This window comes from Squalius cephalus (genome assembly GCF_949319135.1).
Source record: "Squalius cephalus genome assembly, chromosome: 16".
In the NCBI taxonomy this organism is placed as follows: domain Eukaryota; kingdom Metazoa; phylum Chordata; class Actinopteri; order Cypriniformes; family Leuciscidae; genus Squalius; species Squalius cephalus.
The window spans coordinates 17,982,174-18,008,409 of record NC_137137.1 but is presented as its reverse complement, the minus strand read 5'-3'; the positions used below and the strand labels follow the sequence as shown (position 1 = coordinate 18,008,409).

Genomic DNA, 26,236 nt, shown 5'->3' with positions numbered 1-26,236 from the left:
TTTTCCTGTTCCCCGTTCTGTTCTTAGACCTGTTCCTGCCCCAAGGACTGTCCATTTTCCCAGACCTGTTCCTGCCCCAAGGACTGTCCATATTCCCAGACCTGTTCTGTCCCTGTTCCAGTCTTGTTCCGCTGAGACCGCCCGTCCAGAGTCTCATCCCGCCGAGACCACCCTGCCTGTGTCTTCTGTCCCCGACCCTGTATCTGAATCTGTTCCTGAGCCTGTATCTGAATCTGTTCCTGTAGTATCTGAATCTGTTTCGGTTGTATCTGAATCTGTTCCCGAGCCTGAGTCTGAGTCAGTTCCCAAGCCTGAACCTGAGTCTGTCCCCGAGACAGAATCGGTTCCAGAATTCCCACCCAGCCTCCCTCTCCCACCTCCTCTCAACCCTTCTTCCGCCACTGCCTGTCAGCCCCTCAGCTCCTCTAACCACCTTCGGGGAGATGGGGTCGCCATGGATCTGCCAGCCAGCAGCTCCAGCCTGGTTAGTGGGTCCCAGGTCTCCGCCTCTAACCTCCGTGACCAGGACTCTACCTCGGCCCGTCGATCTATCCCGCCGGGCTCCCTCGTCGGCCTGCCCTCGCCTCGGGACTAAACGCCTTTGGCTTCGCTCGTCCCTTCGTCCCTCTGGCTCCGTTGGGCTCCTTACTCCCTCCAGCTCCACCTTGGTCCTCTGTCGCTCCGGCTCCACCGCAGCCTTCTGGATCCCCGCCTGCGCCTCGGTCGCCAGAGCCGTCGACATCGCCATGTCCCTTGGGATCCTCAGCATCGCCCTGGCTCGTCGGCTCTCCGGCTCCATCTGGGTCTCCTCCCGGATGAAAAGGGCATCCCACCTGCTCCGCCCCCGTCAGTCGGCCCCCTGGAGTCGTCAGCCCTGCCTCCACCATGGCTCCTCCCTCCGTCGGCTCTGCCCTGGCCGCCTGCACAGCCTGCTCCGCCCTGGTCCCTCCTGCCTTTTGTCTGCCCTTCACCTGCTCTTCATCCTCCTCCTGAGTCCCCTCCCTCTATCCTTGGTCTATCTACGGCGCGAGGACGCCCCTACCGGTAGGGGGGAGTACTGTCTCATGCCAGTGTTTGTTTGTATTAGTCACATGTCTTCCTTTGTTCTGTTTTCCCACCACTCATTTGATTCCATGACAACCTTTATCACTTAATTTGTATCACCTGTGTTTAGTCATCATCTAGGCTATGTCACCTGTGTTCTGTTAATCAGTTTTTATATTTAGTTCCATTCTGTTCAGTCAGTCTTCGTCCGATCTCCGTCCTACTAAGTGTGTGTGAACCTTCTGCCTTCTGTCTGTTCCTGTTTGAATTATATTGTTAGTAAAAGTTTGCATTGGAACTTTTGCATTGGAACGATTCTCCCTCGTCTTCTACCTGCACCACACCGTGAGTATAATACTGCGTGCCTCTCAGATTTAATCAAAAATATCTTAATTTGTGTTCCGAAGATGAACGAAAGTCTTACGGGGTTGGAACAACACGAGGGTGAGTAATTACTGACAGAATTATCATTTTTGGGTGAACTAACCCTTTAATCAAAGGTCTCGCCACCTCATACAGTTATAAGATTTATATACAAAATAAACCACTTTTATGATTTATTTTCACACAAAATCTGTTGCTCCATAAATGTTCAATATAAACAAACTGTATGTATTTTTTTTCTGCAATCATGCACTATGGATTGCCCCATTGTACCCTACGTATGGGTCAGGGTGCATATAATTTTAAATTAATTCAAATTAATAACATTTAATCTATTAAATTAACATATTACATTAACAGCCCCATATTACATTATTTATCGATTAAATCGTAATACTGTAGTTTCTTACAAATTAAACAAATTAAAAAGTATTCTTGTTTTCACTTGGCAAATCCTCCTGTTCTCCCTGGGCATCCCACCTCTATAGAACAGGCAAGTATATTTGACTGATTGAGTACAGACGTGGGCAACCTCATAAACAGAGCAGGGATTTGTCAAAAATACACGTTCCTTCATGTAACAGATGTCATTCTGGATAAAGCATTATAAGGAGTAGGCTATATGAAACTGTACCCACACAACCCTAGTGCTGAGATAGCACAGTTGTTGCTGGGAAACAGCAGTAACCTAGAAGCTTGAAAACAATGACCAAAAAACGTAACCAACACAATGACACAACACATAGCCAGAAACAGGATGTCAAATCCAGCACAACATGGGTTTAGTTTAGATATGCTAAATGCATGCAACGCATGCAAGAAATTATACATTTACTTCTTCTGTCATGTTTGACTACTTTCTATTTAATTGGTTAGGGAATTAATTGTTTGTTGATAATCATTAACAGCAAAATATGGCTGTTTATGCAGTGAGGGGCTTAAGTCTATAACAGAGGCAGGAAAAGCATTTGACAATTCGAGTAGGCAATGTCTGTCTCATTCTATCTCTCTAAAAACTCCTTTGGGAATGTTTGTGAGAAAAAGATGAAGAGAAAGTGAGTAAGAGATTAAGAGAGACAAAGTACAAGAGACGTGGACACCTTGTGTCTGGAAAAACAGTTAGAACTCTCTTGGTTATTCAAATAGCACACTGAGATAACGTGAACAGAGCTTGCTGCATGGAATATTGTCTCCCACAAGGCAATGTGCTCAACTTTCCTTTCCAATGCGACAGATGAGCCAAAAGTAATATCACCCGCAATTTGACAGCTCTTTCTTGATTCATATTCACAGCCTGAAAATTTTGTGTTGTTTTTGGATAACCTGAATGGCTTATGAGAACTAGAGACATGCTCCAAACAGACGTATACCAAGAGTGTGTGAGATAGTTGTTGACGAAATGCAAACCATTGAGACAATTAGTGCTTATTAATTTTAGAGGGATCAAAAATCTGAACACAAACTTAACAGACATCTCAAACTAATTTAGTATGCTTTTTAATTCAGATTGTTATTGGTCGCTTTACATGTTAGTCAGAAGGCCTCTTCCTACCTAAGTGGGCGATCCTTTACCAATTGAAGAAACTATAGAGCCAATACCTTATGCCGTCACTCAATAGTCAGGCCTTGCTGGCCCATTAGTCAGACATGTTTTTGTATAAAGGTTATGTCACTTACACTATTTTCACAATTACATAATGATTATTCATGAGTTTTCACTGCATAACAACAACAAGCAAATTGGAATTGTTGAGAAAAGCCACAGCCAACTGTGATTTTGGGCAGCAATGATTAGAAATAAGCTCGGCGAAATCCTGCTGGGACTGCTGTAGTCAACAAATGATGCATCTAATCCTGCCCTTAGAAAAATCGACCAGATGGAGGCATTTTAGTAGGATGTTATGCAAACATTGGTCTCGAACCTGCCTTGATGTCTTCTTACCAGTATTCTGCCTGAGAAGTCAACATTTTTCAGGTTTCAGACACAGCCAATGTGTGCAGACCGTCCTGTGTCACTATTAAACATTAACATTTGCATGTCTAAAACGTTACACATTTTTAAATGGTTTGCTGAGTGGAAATTGTGTGAACTCATGTTGGATTCTTGCTTTATACCGAAACCACTCAAACAACCGTCCTTCCATTTTATGAATGTCTTTTTCTGCTTCTTCAGCCAAACTCTCTTTGTGCTAAGACCACTAATTGCTTGGAAACCACACAGTGGCAAGATCTTTTCAGATATTGTGATGTGCCTCCTTGCAAAATCACAGGAACTCATTGTTGAGGCGGATTGTTCTGATGGGGGTACACAAATCATTTGTATTTCCAAGCTTTGGAAAAAGAGATTTAGAAAAGCGTGACGGAGAATGAAATGACTGGCACACAGCACAAATAACTGTGAGCAATTAAAGGAACATTTTACCCAAACAATGAAAATACTTTGCAACCCAGTTTGATTTACTGATTTACTTGGTTTACAGTGGAACACAAAAGGTGACCACTCAATATAATAAAAGCAAATGAGGAAGGACAGAATGAGGAAGGAGGGCTGTCCAGTTCCAAAATTATTATAAAACTATTTTTCAACTCTTCGATTTGAATTAAAAAGAAAGTATTCTTTTGAATCCAGTTTTTTTAAAAGAAGAGTTTAATGCAGTTAAAAAAATCTTAATCACAAATCTTGTGACTTCAGGACACCTAGGGTATGTTCGCTCACACTTGTAGTTCGACACACACAAAAAGGGATCAGAGGTAAGGTCACAACCTAATTGGACAGCTTTTATGATGTGTATTTTACAACTGAACTTACTCTGAACATCCAAAACATTGCTGTGTGCAAAATACACTTGTTATATGCATGTACATATAAGGTGGTATTTTTCTAAACTGCACCAGGTATTCCTCTGTTACACACACAAATGAAGATCTACTGCAAGGAAACACGGTTCTCACGCCTGAACCGAACTGTAATGGGCAACATTGCTCTAATGATGAGAAGATCCTTGAGCATTCTGTCTTTTTTAGCACTGCATCTTGTGACATCACATCCCGTTTTTGTCATTTAGATGTCTTTGGTCCATGCTGTGTTCATATTTCAGTCAAACTGCACCAGAGAACATTTGACAAATGGACTGAGAACCCCTGAAAATATGGGTCTCGGTCTGCTTGTTTGGTCCACACCAGGATTCAGATAGAAGCGTTAACATGTACTTAAATGCAATTGAACCAGAGTTCGTTTTAATCAAACCAAACCTGCCAAGTATGAACACACCCCATAGAATATAGGAAACAACTCATTTATTTGCACTATACTTTTAGGATAGATTTAAGGTCCTTTTGTGTTTTGTTTTGTTTTTTAAGCTTGAGAACTCCAGTCCTTTTTCATTGTTACTGCACAGAAAAGAGTGACCCGTGTATGATTTAAAATGTATTGAGTTCAACAGAAGAAGGAATATGAGGTCATATGAGGGCATGAGAGTAAATGATGATAGAATGTTCATTTGGTTCGTTCTGGTAAATTAGTCATTTAAGAGTTCACACACTCATTTTTAATTTGAACTATATAGCCACTAAAACTCTGAAGGGAACCTAAAATGTCAATTGTATGCAAATCTCCTAACTGAAAGGGCAAATCTTTAATGGGGCTATTGCGCTACTGCTCTAAGCGCTTAAGGATCTCTCCAAAGAAAGCGCTACTGGAGCCTAATACTTCAGTGAGATGTGAGCTGGCAATGAAATGGCTGTGATATAGGCCTTAGTTTAAATTTGCTTCATTAAATCATTCAGGTCTCTAATGCCCAAGTTCTTTGAAGCTACAGTTCTCCATAGAGCTGCTACAATAGCTTACATTCGATCAATACCAAGAGATATGTCTTCCATGAAATAATCTAATGATTGCTATGAAAATGCCATCAACCAATGTTACATAACCCGACAGAAGAGATATGCCTCATATTTGTTGTTAAATTCCATGGCCAATCTGTTTTACAACACTGAATAGACGAGCCAGTGAGCTGACTAATCAAGTTCTTCCTGGCAGAACGAAAATTCTTCTGCCTACATTAAAATCTAGTCTTTATTCATGCACGCTTCCCTTTGCTCTTCGCCACGCAAAAAAAGAAAAAAAAACTCAATCATGTAGCCCACTCATGAGAAATAAACACTTGCAGCAGCAAGCCTCCACAGCTGTAAAACAAGTTAAGCTGTCCTTTAATTGCCATAAACATGTGCAAAATACAGACGTGAAACGGCTGAAACCGTAGATTTAATCAGTCGGTTACATCTGGGATGGCAATGAAGAGAGAGAGAGACCGAGGCCAGCTGTTAAATTTGTGTAAAATAAAAAAAATAAAAAATGGTATGGAACTGATGATTTCAGCTTCTTAAACATGTTTTACATACAATATTTGCTTATTATTCAGCCCAGATTTACATGGATAAATCATGGTGAATCAATATAAACCAGCTTAGTGGTTTCTTAGTTAAAATGACATTCAGACTAAACTGCGAGTTAAATAGAGATAAGCCAAATTATGTTTAGTGTTCCAATATTCAGAGCGTACTTTATTTTTGCCTTTGTGAAAAAATAAAGCTCTTATCCTCACCAAGGTTGCATTTATTTAACCAAAAATGTTATTTATTAATGTGACGGCAAAGGTGAATTTTCATCATTCCTCCAGACTTCAGGGTCACATGCTCCTTCAGAAATCATTATATGCTGATTTGCTACTCAAAAAAACATTTATTATAATTATCAATATTAAAAACAGTTTTTGCTGATTACAATTTTTGTGGAAACATTAACAACTAGATGTACCGCATCGCGGTACAAAATATGACCGCCGCTCAGGCCTGCACTGAAAATAAATCCACAAAAATAAATGACGTGGAGTAATTTGGCTGTATTGCGTGTTTATGTATATACCTAAAAAAAGTAGTAGTATGTGCATGTGTGTGTGTGTGTGTGTATGTGTGTGTGTTTGTGTATGTGTGTGTCTGTGTGTGTGTGTGTGTGTGTGTCTGTGCGTGTATGTATGTGTGCGTACATGTGTGCGCGTGTGTGTTTGTGTGTGTGTGTCTGTGCATGTGGATTTGTATGTGTGTGTATGGGTGTGTGTCTGTGCGTGTGGATGTCAGTGTGTGTGCATGCTTGCGTTTGTTTGTATTCCTGCATGTGTGTGTGTGACAGTATCATCCTAAACCAGCAACCCTTCGCTCAACAGCACCATCTACAGGCCGATGAGTGTACAGTCACTAAATGTGCACATAAATGAATTTATTTTATACCCCCCCATGGATGAAATTCTACGAAACTTAGCAGAGGATACCCCCAGAGGATGTCAAGTTAATCATACACATGAAATATGGTGCAGTTCTGAACATCTCCACTGAAGATAGGGGCGATTAAAGCAGAATAATATTGCATTTTTATTTTTTATGGGAGGGGCGCAAATCACAAATGAGTGATTATGGGCTAGGTTGATGTGGGCCCTTAAGAGCAACATACCATAAAAATTTCTTCATCCTCGGTGCCACGGTTCAGGTAGTTATTTAGGAAAAACTGCATTTTTTTGGGTTTGGGAGGGCCCAGCGAGGGGGGGGGGGGTGGGGGGAGTGGCCCCCGGGGACCAAACGAAATTTTTCCGTCGAAGTCTAGTGGGGCTACATGCCCACCAAATTTCATGTTCCCCGGTGTTTCGGTGTCCCTGGTATCGTTGACGAAAAATTTACGGGGGCCCCAGCGCAGGGGGGAAGTGGCCCCCGGGGACCAAACGAAATTTTTCCGTAAAAGTCTAGTAGACCAACATACCATAAAAATTTCTTCATCCTCGGTGCCACGGTTCAGGTAGTTATTTAGGAAAAACTGCATTTTTTTGGGTTTGGGGGGGCCCAGCGCGGGGGGGGGAGTGGCCCCCGGGGACCAAACGAAATTTTTCCGTAGAAGTCTAGTGGGGCTACATGCCCACCAAATTTCATGTTCCCCGGTGCTTCGGTGTCCCTGGTATCGTTGACGAAAAATTTACGGGGGCCCCAGAGCGGCTGGGGGAGTGGCCACCGGGGACCAAACGAAATTTTTCCGTAAAAGTCTAGTAGACCAACATACCATAAAAATTTCTTCATCCTCGGTGCCACGGTTCAGGTAGTTATTTAGGAAAAACTGCATTTTTTTGGGTTTGGGGGGGCCCAGCGCGGGGGGGGGAGTGGCCCCCGGGGACCAAACGAAATTTTTCCTTAGAAGTCTAGTGGGGCTACATGCCCACCAAATTTCATGTTCCCCGGTGCTTCGGTGTCCCTGGTATCGTTGACGAAAAATTTACGGGGGCCCCAGAGCGGCTGGGGGAGTGGCCACCGGGGACCAAACGAAATTTTTCCGTAAAAGTCTAGTAGACCAACATACCATAAAAATTTCTTCATCCTCGGTGCCACGGTTCAGGTAGTTATTTAGGAAAAACTGCATTTTTTGGGGTTTGGGGGGGCCCAGCGCGGGGGGGGAGTGGCCCCCAGGGACCAAACGAAATTTTTCCTTAGAAGTCTAGTGGGGCTAAATGCCCACCAAATTTCATGTTCCCCGGTGTTTCGGTGTCCCTGGTATCGTTGACGAAAAATTTACGGGGGCCCCAGCGCGGGGGGGGAAGTGGCCCCCGGGGACCAAACGAAATTTTTCCGTAAAAGTCTAGTAGACCAACATACCATAAAAATTTCTTCATCCTCGGTGCCACGGTTCAGGTAGTTATTTAGGAAAAACTGCATTTTTTTGGGTTTGGGGGGGCCCAGCGCGGGGGGGGAGTGGCCCCCGGGGACCAAACGAAATTTTTCCTTAGAAGTCTAGTGGGGCTACATGCCCACCAAATTTCATGTTCCCCGGTGCTTCGGTGTCCCTGGTATCGTTGACGAAAAATTCAGTAAGGTGACGGGAAAAAAAAAAAAAAAAAACTTTGACAATCCCTATATGACCGCTTTCGCTAGCTACGCTAGCGGCGGTCATAATGATACCATTCAAACATTTGTGGTTTAAGATTAAAAAAGAGAAAAATGTATACTTTTATTCATCAAGGATGCATTAAATTGATAAAAAGTGACAGTGAAGACATTTATGTTACAAAAAAAATTCTATTAAAAAAATTATTTAATAAATGTAATAAATAAATGTAATAAATGCAAATAAATGGTATTCATTGAACTTTCTATCCATCAAAGAATCCTGAAAAAAGTATCACGCTTTCCAGAAAAATATTAAGCAGCACAACTGATTTTAACATTTATAGTAACAAGCAATGTTTCTTGAGCACCAAATCAGCATATTAGAATCATTTCTGAAGGATCATGTGACACTGAAGATCGGTATGGCCGCTAATTCAGCTTTGCAATCACAGGAATAAATTATATTTAAAAATATTAGGCGGTGGAGGCGCACATGACATTCTGGAAACTACTCAATGTAGAGCTTTGTTCAAAGATCTTGTGGAATTTATTGAAAGACAGGTTGGCATCCTAATGGATCCCTTGTTTTGGTAATATCAGCCATATCACCCTGTAGCCCAAGACTGGTTGCCCACTGAAGCTAAGCAGGGCTGAGCCTGGTTAGTACCTGGATGGGAGACCTCCTGAGAAAACCAGGTTGCTGCTGGAAGAGGTGTTAGTGAGGCCAGCAGGGGGCGCTCACCCTGTGGTCTGTGTGGGTCCTAACACCCCAGTGTAGTGATGGGGACACTACACTGTCAATGAGCACGTCCTTCGGATGAGACGTTAAACTGAGGTCCTGACTCTCTGTGGTCGTTAAAAATCCCAGGATGTCCTTCGAAAAAGAGTAGGGGTGTAACCCCGGCATCCTGGCCAAAATTTGCCCCTTGGCCTCTGTCCATCATGGCCTCCTAATCATCCCCATATACTGATTGACTTCATCACTGTCTCCTCTCCACCAGTAAGCTGGTGTGTGGTGGGCGTTCTGGCGCAATATGGCTGCCGTCGCATCATCCAAGTGGATGCTACACATTGGTGGTGGTTGAGGAGATTCCCCCTTTCATGTAAAGCGCTTTGAGTACCTAGAAAAGCGCTATATAAATGTAATGAATTATTATTATTATTATTATTATTATTAGGGATTTGCCAACTATCACGAGACCTGTTAATAGACCAAGGCTATTGCCACTAATGGACCAGTGGAATCTGGGGAAACCTCTAAGAATATGAGGACAGAATTGCCACCAAACAATTCTAAAGAGATTCCATTATGTGTGTGGTGTGCTAAGCATCATGTATTGGAGTACTGTCAACAATTAAAAAGGAAGAAGCAAAGGGAAAAGATGGACTTTCTAAAGGAGAAAGAGCTTTGCTTTGGTTGCTTAAGTGCTGGGTACATGAGTCGTAATTGTGGCAAGCGGCTGACTTAGTCAGCACCATCCCACTGTGCTTCATGTTGACAGATATACGGCCAATTCAGAGGAGGCGGAGGTATGCAAATTCTTAGGATCTGCCGAAACATGTGGTCATACAGGGGCCGGAAAAGATCGCTGTCTGCTTTCTATCTTACCAGTTCAAGTCAAGGCCAGTGAAGGAGATCAGATAATCCAGACGTATGCGTTCCTGGATCCTGGCAGTTCTGCGACTTTTTGTACTGAAAGTATTATGCAGCGGCTTAATCTTCCTGGTAGAGGAACTCCGTTTCTGTTACAAACTATGGAACAGGAAAGAATTGTATCAGCATACGCACTCTCAGGTTTGGAAGTGTCTGCTATTGATGGTAACATCTTATATCAGCTTCCACAGACGCTCACACAGAAACAAATGCCTGTAAGTTCTGACAACATTGTGTCTAAAGGAAATTTGTCTAAGTGGACGCTCCTAAGATGTTGGAGCCTTGGGAAGTCATAAACAGCCATGGGGATGGCCCTTATGCTATGAAAACGGCATTAGGTTGGGTCATTAATGGTCCTTTGCATGCAGGCAGCTTTGAGGCTGAAGACTGTTCTGCAGTGGTTAAAAGGAGTTCTGTGTGTAGATTGGAGGAGATGTTGTTTAAACAATACAACCATGACTTCAGTGAGTGAGCTGCAGAAGAGCAAGGATTGTCAAGAGAGGCTATTAGGTTTTTGGAGATTGCAGAGAGTTCTGCCAAGCTTCAGAACAATCATTATGTCTTGAAGTTGCCATTTAAAAAGGAAAATGTGTATCTTCCTAACAATTTCTCTGTGGCAAAACAGCAGGAAAATTCAAAGAACGGCAAAAGCGAACACAAAAGCTCTTCAGAGAAGAAGCATCAAGAGATAGAAAAAGAGCAACTTAAGCATAAAGAAAAGCGAAAAGTTCCATAGTTCTGATGGGAAATATCAAGATAAATAAAATGACTTTGTAAGATCACCGTCAACTAAAGTGGAAGAGGATAATGGCTATCATCACTCCATCAAACTTGAGAAGTCACTCAAGAGAGTGCGGGATGAAGATGAGTAACACAAGCCCAAAAAGGTAAAAGTGAAGAATGAGAAGAAGAAAAGGAAAAAAGGGAAAGAAAGATTCCACTGGAAGGAAAAAGAAAGCCAAAAAATATGGTTCCAAATGGAAGTTTCTGGAACATAAAGGTCCTGTGTTCCCCCGCCATATGAACTCCTGCCAGGCTATATCAGGTTTTATTATGATGATTCACATAAACACAAGGACAAATATAAAGACCAGTGTTATTGACAGGCCTGTAGGAAAGCTTTGTTTTTTTACACAAGTCTATGGGCTAAGGGGTTTTGTTATAAGCATCATGTGTGTTTATTGTGCTCACTATTTGTATTTATGAGTGACTCTTTGTTATGTGTCGCGAATTGGTATGTTTGATTCATACCAATTAGAGGCCGGTATGTAAGAGCCATTTTGTCTTTATTTTAATTTTTTAAAATATAAAAATAAAAAACTTTTTTTTAGTTATGTAAGGCCCTGTCTCAAATGGCACACTCCAGACTTGTGGACTTCCTCAGAGTCCACACTTTGGCGACGTCATGTAGTGCAGACGAGTCCACGAGGGTGCGTTAAGAGGTATTTTTGGGACAGACTCGATCGTCACGCCGGAAATAATGGTCTGGTTGTTGTTGGACAGGAGAAATCAATTTTTTGCGATCCAACGTCTTATCTCCATGTCAACTACACAGCCTAATTTTACAGTTCTATATTTTGATATTGTGCATGCCACCTGGGCATTAGACAACAGATACATCATGCTTATTTAGATGATGTATACAGTTGTACATAATAATACATAATGTTCCATTTGAACTAAGATTACAATTTTAACACATAATGAAAATGCATGAGTTTCAGATGAATTTACAGGTTTCAATATTCATACTATGTTTACATATGACTCAGTAAAGCCCTGACATTCAGTTCTATTTATTTAATGAATCATAATGCGATCATATTATTCCACGCGCCATTATTATGTTTGAGACATCAACCACTGCTCAATGACCATAATGTTTGTATAAACTGTGGGTAACAACTGGTAAAATGTACATCTAGGTCATAAAAACCATAATATTTTCTGTAATATAAAATAAATGCTGAATGGGACAGCCTACGGACTCATAGCCTCAGCGAGCACGCGCAATTTAAGTCCACAAGACCGAAAGTCCACATGAAGTGCGCCATTTGGGACAGGGCCTAAGTGTGTGTCCAGCAGGGGTCTCTCTTTGGGTAATTGGTTACTGAATATAGGCGGGAACCTTCCTTCAGATGACAGGTGCTGCACACAGTTTTTTGACCGCTACGCTATGCTAAATTATGCTATGCCAAGCTAAGTTATGCTATGCCACGCTGTGCAAGAGGAAATCTGTACTGGTGAAGGTCTTGGAACTGTGGATTTATTGACTGTTTGTTGGACTCTTGCTTACCAGAAATTAATACCAGGCAGTCACGGTAAAATAAATCTACAATGTAAGCATATTAACCTGTGTGTGGACATTGCAGTGAATAACAACCCGAGCGTGCGCGTCCATTAACAAGCACCGTCATAATTTGCAGTAAATAAGCCAATCATAAGTTGCAATATTACTGTCCTTTTTTTATATATTTTTTAGATACATTTTTATCAACATCGTTCTTTCCTGGTCATCCTATACTGCAAAAACAAGTGTATTTAAAGCCTGAATGTTCCATTCTCAAGCTTTACTTCACCTTCTTACAGTAGTCACAGACAATAGAGCTAAGGCAATCCTAAAAATAGACAATTGAAGACTTCTTTCTGATTAAAACGTAATTTTAAGCCGAGCACATAGAAACTTGAAAGACGTGGAGGAACAAAGGGAGAAGAAACTGATAAAGGTTACAAATGGGGATGAGAAGAAAAAAAGAAAGAGGCAAAAGATAAGGGACTGCTAAGGAAAGAGAGGGGTAGGTAAGAGGGATACATGGATAGAAGGAGAAATGCAATGTCCTTCATTGCAAAGCAGAGCTGATAAGGCCTTAATTACAGTATTCCATTCCATGCTCACAGAGAGGCAATTAAATGGGACAGAGCATGACAAGAAATGGGACAGAGCATGACAAGAAAGAAAGAAAGAAAGAAAGAAAGAAAGAAAGAAAGAAAGAAAGAAAGAAAGAAAGAAAGAAAGAAAGAAAGAAAGAAAGAAAGAAAGAAAGAAAGAAAGAAAACGAGGGGCATGAAGTTCATCCCAGCATGGAGGCACATTTCCCTGCATGCTGCAATTTCCTGCCCAGCGCCTTTCCATGTAGCGCCCACCACTGAGCCCAATGCACAGCACACACCATCATTAGGAAGCCATTGGCTGTCACTTCCCATTCTTTATCTGCATGACTTCAAACCAGCACTGCCTACTTTACTGCATTTAGGCTTATTAATACAGACAGTATTTACTAACAGTGTCTTGGAACAGTGTCCATATTTGACCCAATCATGGGTTGAAACAGTAATGTTACATACGTAGATTAATTTTTCTGTAAATCAATACTGAGTAACATTTTAAATTTCTATTGAAGCTTATACAGGTGTGCACTGGTTACACTGGTATGTCCAAATTTGCATACTTTTGCACTACTCTTTTTGTAGTAAAAAAAATGGGAGTTATGTGTTCGAAATATCCAAGTATGGAATGTTAAACACTTTGTGCTCTCAACTGACAACAGCGTTTTGGGGGGCTGAAAACAGGTTTCAAAGTGCAAGTTTTTAAAAAAACTATAACATTCGATAACATTAGCATCTCTGTGTAAACTACAAAAACGCGAACTTGTGAATACGATGACGTCATGCACATGCTTATATTACAAAAGAACTTGCAAAGAGCAAAAGAGAGCTTCCATAGATTAGCAAATAGCAAAACTTGTTTCATAATATTCTGGATGGCAACAGTTGCTAAAGTATGATTTGGTTGATATGGTTTTTATGCCAGCATATAGCAATTAAGAGAAATATACTGTGACCGAGAGAGCTCAACGCACTGCAACTGAAGAAAACGTATGCACATAGAAAAAACACCAGCACATTCATAAAACATCTTCATCAGTTTGTAAATAATAAATAAATGGTAAAATCTTAATTATTTGAACATCCTGATCATATGTATGTTGTGAGTATTTGCAGCGCGTTTCTGTACTTGTTTGCGTTGTGAGTATTTGCAGCGAGTTTCTGTATATAGTTGCATGGTGAGTATTTGCAGCGCATTTGTTATCAAACTAATGAAGATGTTTTCTTAATTTGCTGGTGTTTATTTTTTTTCTATTTGCATGCATTTTCTTCAGTTGCAGCACGCTGAGCTGTGCTATTTGCAGCGGGTTTCTGTTTTTAGTTGCATTGAGAGTATCTGCAGCGCGTTTCTGTATTTGGTTGCTATGTGAGTATTTGCAGCGCATGTGTTGTCAAACCGATGAAGATGTTGTCTTAATTTGCTGGTGGTTTTTTCTATTTGCATGCATTTTCTTTAGTTGCAGTGTTGAGCTTTCTCGGCCACCGTAGAAATAAGATGAATAACAATTGATTTCCACAAAAAAAGACTAATGAACTGTTAACTGTGCAAACTAATGAATTGTGTTAACAGTGAATTGTGTCCTTTGTTTTAGTCCATTCTGTTGTCATTTCACTGCGCTAGTTTTAGAATCAAGACTCAATGTGTTTACATATATAGCCTATGCATCCATGGAAACACAATTTGCTTCACTGGCAGAGAGCAAGCTTTCTGATATCTCTCTGGGCAACCACCAGCCTGATTGCATATCTCAAGACCGACCAATTTGCATATTCATAAAGCTTGAGTCCCAATTGGGGGGCTTTTAAAACATGCTGATTTGGCCCACTTCCAGGCATCTGCTAATCACAATTTGCAATGTCACGAGAATTGTGATTTCTTGTGATCAAACATATGTGGTATCAGCCGCAGGATCTTGATTGCAGTTTAACAATGTTGTTTTCAAACAACTTAGCTCATTTTTCTCCACTATTAATTAGTGCATGTGCTGGACCCAAGTGGATAACAGATAAATACAAATCACTTTTAATATAGCCAACATGGACTTTTCCCTCAAAAGCTGAAAAAAAATAAAGATCACGGTAACAATGCAGAACAAATTAACACTAATAAACAACATGCAAATAGGTATGAAACAGCTTCTTTTTTTTTTTTACATACACATTTTTTTTAAATTAGGTTTTTATTGGCATCTATGGTTCCATGAAGAACCTTAAATGTGCAGTAGGACAGCCTCCTGAAAGCATGAACGAGCACAGCCCAGAAGACCGTAGACGTTACTGCAATACATCATGTGTCATTCACCGGTGAGAAAAATTTACAGTAAAGTGAATAACAGTACTACAATACCAAACGTAAACAACTTCTTAAAAACGGAATTAGATGCAGCAAGTTTTTGGGTTTTTTAACTAGCAAAACTTATCAGAGTATTTTAATATTTCCTGCATGCCAGGGGTTCCACGATGAGAGTCTGGATGTGGTTGCTGCTTGCCTGCCATTCTCACTCTGTCTGCACAGCGTATGTGAACGCGCTGTTGACATATGTCTGCGTAAACAGCCTGCGCAGTGGTATGCAAACACACATTGACCGACAGGGGACACATGCTATAGGACTGTTCTGACCAAACGATACGATTGAACGAACATTATATGGTCCTACGCCTTCCACAGATGACATATATTCATAAAAATACATTTAGACCCCTTAACAGAGTGATTGCTATCAGGATATGAGGAGACTTTCAACCAGCTTAACAAAAAAACAATTTCTGCAGAGAATCACCTACGGCACCTTTAAACATCCACGGAACTTTTCCATTCCACAAAAGGTTATTTAGTGGAACAAGGTTATTCAGATTATTAAAACACCTTCACACTAAAAAAAAACAAAAGTTCCAAGTAAGGTTATTTGGGGAACCCAAATTGGTTCTTTAAAGGCATCATTATAGGGAGAAGAAAAAAAACTTTTGGAGCCTTTATTTTTAAGGGTGTAATCAGAAAGTACTTACAGTATGTCTTCCTGGTCAGGTCCTCCACCACCTCTGGTTTGAGCTTGCTGTTTGATTTCCCCATGCTCTCCAGACCTCCTCAAGATAGTTTGTGTGGTCCAGCGTGGAGCTGAGGTATACCTGAACTCCTTACCACTTAAGGCAGAATCTTAGAGACCCAAATACATCAACAAAGTGAAAAACAGATCAGCACTGCCAACAAATCCAAGGAAATCCATCCATTGTGAATTTTCCTCTCCTTTTTTGACTTTGTGGGCTGTTGTAGATCTAAAGTCACTGTTAGGATCCCTCTTACCCAGCAGGTCTCTCAAAAATCCATCCTCAATTACGGCCGCCTCTGACAAGTATCAATCCTCCAAAAAAAAAGCCATTCATTCGGCTGCCATCATGAGTACGAGTCTCAGATGCTAACCGTATTCAGTCTGATTCTTCAGTGGAGAAAGCAAGGCTTTGAAATGTATCAAAGTGCCAATGGTTACAGGAGACCCTCGCCCGCTGTGTTCTGCCTGCTCTCTCACTCACACTTGAGCGCCAGTTCTCTCTGGCTCTCCACCCACCCTCCCTCTCCTCTTTTTCTTTTTCTTTTTACTCCCTCCCTACGCCTGTCTTGTTAGCTCTGATAGACTCTTAAAGGAGATCCCTTGCTCTAGTTGTCTTGGCAGCTGAGATGAGGGAATTAGTAAAATTAAAAGAGAAGGACAAACTTATTCCTGCTTATTTTTAGCATTTCACGCTTTGATGTCGTTCTGGTAGAAGCCAACAAGGATCTACAATCCTACTAAACCCTGGCTGTGATTATTGAGTGAAAATATTGTAAAGATGGCAAAAAAGCTATATCGAAATCATATGGTGAACAGGGCTGCTCAGATCCTCCGTCACTAACAACATCAGACAATACATGGAAGCTGGAGATAACCAATTTTTCAGTGTCTCAGTCAGCTGATGGCACTCTATCAGACAAAAGACATTCACCTTCTCCTAGTAACCGCTGTTTGCTTATCTCCAGGCCTGTTCTTCCTCACACCTTCTGTAGTTCAAAGCAGCAACTTTTGTTCGCCAAGGTCTGGTTGTCCAGGGAAACCTCCAAACACTGCAGGAACAAACAGCAACAAGGTCAGACTGCATTGGAGGATAACAACAGTGTCATGAGACCAGCAATCTTGATAGACCCACTGAGAGATGAGGGGGAAATCGCTGACCACACACTCTACATGCAAATAACTCTCACACTTGACTTTCATGAGAATGATTTTATCCCTCAGCCTGTGTAAGGATGGCACAATGCACTGTTCCTCTGCCAGCACTGCAAGTGCATCGATATCCTAAACCGGGGTCAAACTGAATTAGTCAAATTATGTTAGAAGCAGTCTGAAGGATTCTATATTTGGTTAAGAGTTGTAGAGTTCAGTTACTGATTCAACTACAGTATGTTTAAAACAATAAAATGTTGCTTGTTCTGGGAGCTAAGAGGTGATAAACAATCATGAATCAGATATTTCTAACAGAAATAGTTCACATAAAATAATTTCACACATGCCAACCAAAACAAGTGGTGAGACCAAATATTACATTACAGTCTCAATGCAACACTGAGCACCAAAGCTAATAACCTCCTTACATCTGCTACAATCACTTTAAACTCTTTACAGTGTGTGATAACTGCCGGCACAACCCATAAAATGCTGGAACAATCTTGTAGCTGGGTGAAGAGATCTTCACCTTATTAACTGAGAAAGTGAAATAATAAATAGCTATATTTCTTTATAAAGCATGTAAATATTGTGCATCTTTAATTTCTGTGACATCGGGGAGAAATAATAAAACTAAACAACATAGCTGAAATGACTTGCTGTCTTCTTTCTTTTCTTTTTTTCTTTTTTTTTTTTGTCAAGCAATATGGGTTTGTAATGGCCATTTAGTGATACATACCAATAGAAAACGCAATGGCTTACGCCGATATAGCACACACAATATACACAATACAATTTAATGATAATAAATGGGGTTTACACAAACATGTATGCAATACAAAAACGGAAATGTCATTGCAAAAGGTTTAGCAAGTCTATCCTTTCAAAAGTGCTGCGCTGAAGCGCTTTGGGAATGCATCTTTGTATGATCACCAGCTGTGAATTATGTGTGTGACACGTCACACGTGTGTGACAAGCTCTCCCTTTCTTCTCTCACTCTTGTAAAAAGAAAATGAGCAACGTTCGAGGTAAAAGAGGTGTGTGTCTCCGTGTTCATGGCCCATGCCTAAATTCATGACACATCAGTTTTTTAACATAATAAAGCAATCATGGTGACATTACAATTTTACTTCAATGTTATACTATGGCATATTTTCCACAATATCTGCAATTCTAATGACATCTAAATAAATAAATGACAAAACTGTATTATACTGTCTGAAGAACATACTACATTGTGATTTATAGTTAGGCTATATAGCCTATAGTCTAAATAAGGTAACGTTAACTTAGCCTATTTTTGCTGAATAGCCTACTTGGCCCATGGCAATTTTGTTGGAAGGGGCGCTCTCATGCTGAAGTCTGGGATTTGACTTAACAACAACCCGAGGTTTATTGATGAAACGATGTATGTTTACACTTTTATAGTCATTAAAACGATAATAGCCTACGGGACACGTTTTGACAGGTGTTCCAGCGACCGCTATCACATCAACAACTGGTATAGTGAACAAACGTTATCTTTAAAACATAACTGGACTGAATAAACCGATACCTTGTATTTTCTTTCACTGAAAGCTTAAACTTTTTAGCTGTTAAACTTGATAGATGACTTGTAACCATACGAACAACTCTACCAGCACGGTGAATAAGGGCATCTTGCCATCCAAGCTACGTGTCGTCCTTCTCCAGTGTCTATCTGTTGAAACCAAACGCAATGTTTTTTGAATGAAAGTCGACGTCATATGACACTTACCGAGACGTTTCTTCTTCATAGATCGTCAAGCGTGTGTTTGGCTTTCCTCCTGCTCTCTCTGAGTATTTGTTACCTTTAGTCAGACGGGACTTTTCCCGCAGACTCTCCAGAGGCTGGACAAACTAAACTCACCACTCTCCATTAACCCCTGTGCTTCTCTTGGTGTAGAGAACCTTCACTTCTTCATAGGGGACTTTTAAATGCTATAATAATAATATACTACAGTGTGTAGCCTATATATATATATATATATATATATATATATATATATATATATATATATATATATATATATATATATATATATACAAATTTTTTTCTTCTTTTTTTTTCCAGCAAATGCTGCTCACCTCTTACTGAGAACCATCTGTCGTCTGTAACCTGGATAAAAAAAGAAGAAAAGAGAGAGACCTACATAGCCAGACCAGGAAATCAGGTTAAGCTGCTATTTAATACAGAACAAAAATGTCTCATCCTATGCCTTGCTTATTAGGCTTCAAAATATTCAGATAATGAGAGAGAGGACTGTCACCTATTGTACCATGTGTTTAATAGGCTATAATATCATACAGTCTTGCATAAGCAAGTGTTGTGAATTATTGTGTCAAAATAAGCATAAATTACACCACTATTCTGTGTTATAGTGTATAACATGTAAAGCAAATGAAGATTGAGATTGACTTTAAGTACCTTTTATTATTCATGTACATTCATTTTTTCCTTTGAACATTTTTTTTCAATATGACTAAAACTAATAGACTATTCTTCACAAAAGGTAGGGTAGAGTGGGGGGAAAGTTAGATCACTTACTGTAAAATAGGATTTCTCTCAGGTACGTCACCAGTGTAAGATTCACAGTGAATACTTCTACATCACTCTTGTCAATTTAGTCCATAGCAACAACAAAAACATATATTGACTTTATCTAATTGGTTATTTTGGGAAAAAAACTGTGTGTGTGTGTGTGTGTGTGTGTGTGTGTGTGTGTGTGTGTGTGTGTGTGTGTGTGTGTGTGTGTGTGTGTGTGTGTGTGTGTGTGTGTGTGTGTGTGTGTGTGAGGACTACATGAGCCCTATAAATGCTAACTTGTCCAGATTAGTGGAAAATGCTATATATTATGGCTTAAATTCAAAGCAACATACTAATTACATGATTTTAAAGTAGCAGCAGATGCCCGAACATGGATGAGCTAAAGCTATTTCATAACACCTCCTACTGTAGCATCTTGAGAATGAACGTACGTTTTGGCTCCCTGTTTATAGGAAAGCCATTTAGTAACACTGAGGGGCTGCACGGCAGCCTGTGAAGTTACAACTGCCAAGCCATGTGTACTGTGTGGATTCCGGCCCCTTTGCCATTTGTTATTGGCTATAGCAAGTTCACAGTTTCACATGAACCAAAAGCATTAATTAGCTGCGCAGTTATATTTACAAATGCACCCTCATTTATATTTTTAATTGCTATTCAAGATTGCCTGTGCCATTAAGTATTCCACAGATTCTAATTTTACACAGATTCTAGATTTACTGTATACTAATGGTTACGTGGAGCAATACAGTTCAATGGAAAAGAATAGGAGGTCTACAATGGAATATTGTCATTTGTATACCTGTACTTTATTTTTCTATTTTTATGGATAATCAGTTTCAGGGAATGGGTGCAAACTTATTTATCACTTTTGCTGCTCTCTGATGTAAATAAAAACATACTGCACTTAATTTCCATGAATATTAAATGTTTATACCCAAACGCATCAGGTCAAATGATGAAATGCATTTTAAAATTATGCCATCTGCTATTTGAAGAAGACTGTTTTATTGTTTTGTTGTTTTTGAATGATTAGAGCAGATGTATCCCATGATTACTGGGGAAACAGGCACGGCAGAGGATATTGCCACCCTAACTTACAATAAATGACCTTTTTTTTTAAAACCCTTGTACATTTATAATTTCCGAAAACTTGAGTGCTGGCTGCAACTGTTCATTTATTACCAACTGTAAACATCTGTTTTGGCCTGTGTTGGAGATTCATTCTAGAAAAAGTCACTGTGTTACTGAGCTTTCTTTTTTTTTTTTTTTTTTTTACATTAGTCTAAACTTTTATCTTCTGACTGAAATCTAATAGGTTTAAATTTTACCCAAACTATCTATTCAATTCATTCTCTCCCTATTAAAATGTGCTAGGCCTTTGCATATCCATTATATGCTATATTTCGAGCCTATATGTGTTGCATTTTTTACTGTTTGTATTTATTGTTTATTTTATGTGCCATCTAAAGCCAGTTGCCTTAGAATTCGAATTTTATTCTTACAGTCGGCCTGTTAAAATAAATAAAAATGGATTTCTCAGAAAACATAAAACACTATAATTGGACAGAAAGAAGCTTTGTAAACTTCAATATTAATTGAAGTCGTTGAACTGCATTTTAATGCGTATCAACAGCACCCCCTAAAGGTCTTACGTTACACTTTGTTTAATATTGTTCGGTGTTTTGAGCTTTTACTTATTTATTTATACGGGCTGTTGACATGAAATACCAGGGATAGATGACATGTCCTGTGGTGTGACATAGCCTACTATAGGCTACTCAATTTAAAATTGTATATGCCAATCGTATGCAGCATTTATTACCTCATATTAATTGAGACTATAGTCTATAGACAGTTTGTACTTTGAAAATGACTGGTTAAGGCAAAATGTTTAATATATATATATATATATATATATATATATATATATATATATATATATATATATATATATATATATATACAGCTTTAAAGAAATGGAGTCTGTTGAAAGCATTATGATCAAAAGAATGTTGTCAACTACTGCTATCAATTTAAGCGTTTTAAAATTACAGCACCATCTATTATGTCTTTCATAATTTCTACATAAATCATTTAAATCACTGTATAAGATCTTCGTTTAGAAAAAAGAAAGAAAAAAAAAACTCTCATATGGTCTAAACTCTTATTTTGAAACGCAAAAGCTGGATATGACCGGAAATGATCCACGGTTTCGTTTCGTGGATTCCACTTACCTAATCGCTTGTTTTTAAAATTATACAAGCAAAAAATAGAGACATATGTCAAAGTAGATTATCACATGTTGAGATAAAATTTTAAATACTCGTTTGGAGTCTCTGGATGCTTAAACAGTTACGCACAATATGTGTGATGATCTGGCTAACGTTAAGTTACCTGTATTGGATTTTTCACATTTGACAAAGTTAAGGAGAGTTTACTGATATTAAAACTACCACAGGATCTCATCAAATGTAAACAATCGGGCCGCTGGAGAGAGTAAACGTCATTTGCGCCATGTCGTCGTAAGTACCGTAATTTTAACTTGTACGTCCTCCTCGTAGAAATCGTAATTACAACTTTTAACCAGCTGGGCATCTCCAAAGTCACGTGTCAATGCACGCACCAGCGCAAACACGAACCAATGAATAAAGAATAGATTTAAAAGAATTCCTGATGTATGATGAGTTGTGGCTTTGCAAAACCCCATAATGCTTTATGGCGCCAGAGAAAGAATCCTGATCTGGCCATTCTCGGTACTTTTTGGTACTAGTTCACCCCCGAAATGACAGTTCTGCCATTATTTTCTCAATTATTTCACTTGAATAGAGATTGCAATTTAAGATTGTTCATCACATAGCACTATTGTGTGTTTTTTATTTATCTTATTGTATTATTATTGTACAGTTCTGACGATGTGTCGAAGAGTGCAGAAAAAGTGTGGGGGGAAAACATGAGCTCTGATGAAGAGGTGGCGGCTGCATCCAGACCTTATTTTATAGGGAAGAAAGAAAACATAATTCAAGCCAGACGAGTGCTGAAGTCAGTTGGTGGAAGAGATGTTCTAGTGATGTACCACCAGGGGGACTTCTATGCTATTGATGCACGTTGCTACCGTAAGCTTCTGCATGCTACCATGAAATCAAATTTTGACAATTATTGTTTGTTTGGGATTATATTTCTTAAATGATTTATCGTTGGAGGGCATCATTTGTGCCCTTGTAAACTTTAATCAGAATAACGTCCCTTCCTTCTTGCTATGACATGTTTACTGGCATGAAGGCGGGACAACCTGTCACTCCCATGAGATCACAGCAATAGCAAACCACAACCATCCAATCAATTCAGGATGGATAAAATCGAGTCCCGCCCTACATGTTATTCCAATCCCATATCATTTTCTTTTCCTCACCATACTCAAATAGTGTTTAATTCTTTTATTTACTCAGAATTTATACAGATTGAAGGCCATGCGCGTCCTCCCACCCCCTTTAATATTTGACATTATCAGACATATGTTTACATTACATTGCTTTTATGCTTTCCATTATGCTTTTATTTTGTTGCAGACTCTGGAGGTCCACTTCAGGAAGGAGATATAGAGGTGGGTTGTTGTAAAGCCTTTCATCAGGCAATTTCTCTTCCTATTTATATCTGTATGCCACAAATCTGCTTCAACTTTAAATTTTCTCTTTTTCCACTGAAGGACTTTGATGGACGGCCATGCATAGTGTGCCCATGGCATAAGTATAAAATTACATTAGGTGAGGGTGAGGGTCTCTATCAGGCAGTGGACCCTTCTGTGAAGCCTCTGAAACCAACTTGGTGCTCTAAAGGCATTAAACAAAGAATCCACACAGTGACGGAGTCTAATGGAGACGTGTTCCTCACCTTAAACAACTCACCAGGGGCCATTGACTCTGATTACTATCAAACTGAGAAATATAGAGACACCATCTTGAAAGAAGGCCGGAAGAAAACAAATTGACCTCACAGGAAGAGACATGAGATGGGTGAGTGTCTGCTCTGATCAGCAGAAGGCTTTGAATGTGTTCAGCTGAGACTGTTTTCATCTATCACTGCTGGAAAATCTAGTTAAGTTGTTTTAAGCTGGTCTAGCTGGTCTATGCTGTTCATTAGCTCAAGTAGACTGCAGTCAGCATGTTTCAAAAACCAGCTTGACCACCTTGGTATGGTAGTCTACCAACTATAAACTAGTTACAGTGTCCCAGAACACAGCTAACAGTTCAGTTTTTCAGTCTTTCCAGCAGGGGTGTCAGATTCAGTCTCTGATCTTAAAGTCCTTTTTAAAACTGGTCTGGGAGTTTTTCCAATGCACTCTGGTGCTTTCCAAGTACTTTTTAAGTGTTCTTGCGTAATGGACAGTTTATTTATTTATGTTTTGATAGAATTTTCATAAATGCTTAAATGATGTACATCTTTTTTTGTTTATTTATTTAGTAAATTATTGTCATTAAATCACTGTATCAGATCACTTGTATGCAATCTCATGGAATTCCTGGCTTTTATTCATCAGATTTTCTTTTGGTTTGGTGATAGGTGCACAGACAGAAAAAGACATTTAGTGGAACAGACACCTAAAAAGTATCCAAAGGGGGATTTTCGCTGGTATGTGTGAAGAATTGTTTAATAATCTATAGAATAATTATAGTCTTGATGATATTCAACCAAGTCAACCGAACCACAGGCTCTATACTCTTCAGCACAATGGTAACCCCAAAAACTCAGACATACCAGAAAACTAACTCCCCCTATATTAACATTGAGCAAAACACATCAAATAACACTTAATTTTAACAATTTCTCTCCCTTAAAATAGAAGCAAAGCATGCTGGGAACTAGAAAACTGTTGTAACTCATTCCATGAATGTGTGTGTATATATATGTGTGTGTGAACATACATTCACATTTATATGGGAACATGTATGTGCAATGTATACACAATAAAGAATACAACTTTGTGAATATTACATGTAATGCTATTTTTGTCTTCATTTATAATAAATATTTTATTTATAAATATTTGATATGTATTAATATGCATGGTCAATGCATATATTGCAGTATATTGAAAAATACATGCATTAGTTTCCCCATGGAAATGTATAATGTAATATATCACATTATATTTTGCAGTATATTTATTTTTGTTCCGTAAGGGTTTAATCTCTCTCTCTGTGGCCAGAATATCAGATATTTTAAAAAAATGCAACGTTTGGCCATATAAGACTGAGAATCGTCTTGATAACTTTTGTAACGTCATTAATTTAAAAATACCTGTGTTCCCAATTAGTCAACAACAGCATAAAATATTGCACTTTTGCCCAGATGATTCTTGAATTTCCATATTCATCCACAACAGAGCCGAAACACAACCAAAACAATGTTCTTTCGCAAAATGCATGCAGTTTTTTTTTTTTTTTTTACCCGCTAGAGGGCCAAAATACGTAGTGTATAAATAAAGAATATCAACAGTACTTGCTTAGATTCTGTGTTCAGTACCTTTAATTAATATTTTTAGATTTGTGAACAGAAGGGCGGTCTTAGTGGGGGTTCAATGTAAGTGCTGTCTTCTGAGTTAGGGTTAGTGATGACAGTTTGTGAACTAAAGGTGGGGTGAGTCAGGGGGTCAAAGGTGACTTGAAAAAATGATGAACCAATGATGGATGTGAACATGGGTGTTTGAATGAGAGAAAGGGGTTCGTAATTGTGTAAATAGGAGTTAAGTTAGCCTTGGGGGTGGCAGAGTGCTTAAGCGTAGATAACATTCCACAGCAACACCATTTACCAAAAAAAGATCTGTAGTTAAATTACAAAATAGGATAAAAAGCAGAAAGTAATTTATTTTCTATTAAGCAGGTTTGATGAAAGGAAATCTCACCCAGTGAATGGATGCACATTATAGGACTCTTATATTTTTTAATTTGTTCATGCTTTAAGAACATCCTGGAAAATTAAGAGTATAGCAACTTAAACACACCTTAAAATAAATGCATACTTTTTTGTTTAACCCAAAGACTGCAAGTTTAAACAAACTTTTCTTCAATCCTCAGGGGGTAACGTATGTAAAATGACACCGCTGCTATTAAGGCTTCACTCTTCAGGGGTCGAAGGCTTCAAGGATGACTGTAAGCTTTTACTCCTGCCACTCATGCAGAAGCTTGCTGTGAAGACCAGGTTTCCATAACAAATTACCTGTTGATAAATGTCTAAATGACCATGCAAGGCAATACTGTAAGTGGTACAGATGAACACAAAAGATTAAAAAATATATTGATATTGAATGTGATACTTCATTCCTTAAAATGAGACCATATGCCCTAAATACAGCTTTAAATATCTTTTGATGAGCGTTTGAATTCATTGTTGAGATATAAAATTGTGTGCTTTCATTAACCTGAGAAGTGATGATTTTGAAAGCAATATTCTAGTATTTGTTAATAGTTCAGAAGTGATTTGTTTACATTCTTTGCAATTTCCTTTTTTTTTTTTGGATTTGATATTGCAAATTTTGTGGGTGTTTAGAGAGAAGAAAAAAGTCTTGTTTAAATAAACCATCTTGCTTTA

The 26,236-nt window shown here is 39.2% G+C and overlaps 2 protein-coding genes across 6 annotated transcripts in view; one reads left to right on the top strand and one right to left on the bottom strand.

The window, feature by feature from the left end:
• The window catches only part of ncs1b (neuronal calcium sensor 1b), a 43,450-nt gene extending 24,452 nt beyond the window's left edge, over positions 1-18,998 (bottom strand). Inside the window, exons 1-3 of one of the 2 annotated variants that reach the window (XM_079897038.1) lie at positions 18,842-18,998; positions 16,868-16,985; positions 15,896-16,043 (exon numbers count right to left, since the gene is read on the bottom strand). In XM_079897038.1, coding sequence (XP_079753164.1) covers positions 15,896-15,959 — 64 coding nt within the window. In that variant the 5' untranslated portion in view covers positions 15,960-16,043; positions 16,868-16,985; positions 18,842-18,998. Of the gene's footprint in view, positions 1-15,895; positions 16,444-16,867; positions 16,986-18,841 lie in introns of those variants that run through there. The other variant, XM_079897037.1, reaches the window with a different exon arrangement.
• Positions 18,999-21,827: 2,829 nt separating this feature from the next.
• Positions 21,828-26,236, top strand: LOC307174242 (Rieske domain-containing protein-like). Of its 4 annotated transcripts, XR_013823966.1 has the most exons (7): positions 21,888-22,016; positions 22,083-22,173; positions 22,556-22,764; positions 23,218-23,252; positions 23,355-23,661; positions 24,186-24,277; positions 25,723-25,916. XR_013823966.1 is itself a non-coding variant. In XM_079897975.1 (5 exons), exons 1-4 carry the CDS (start codon positions 22,166-22,168, stop codon positions 23,634-23,636), a joined length of 534 nt encoding a protein of 177 aa, XP_079754101.1. In that variant the 5' UTR covers positions 21,828-22,165; the 3' UTR covers positions 23,637-23,661; positions 24,209-24,640. The 4 variants fall into 4 exon arrangements, 3 of the variants coding, with proteins under 3 accessions (XP_079754101.1, XP_079754100.1, XP_079754099.1); XM_079897975.1 differs by lacking the exon at positions 25,723-25,916 and having other exon boundaries at positions 21,828-22,173; positions 24,209-24,640; XM_079897974.1 differs by lacking the exon at positions 24,186-24,277 and having other exon boundaries at positions 21,837-22,173; positions 25,723-26,236.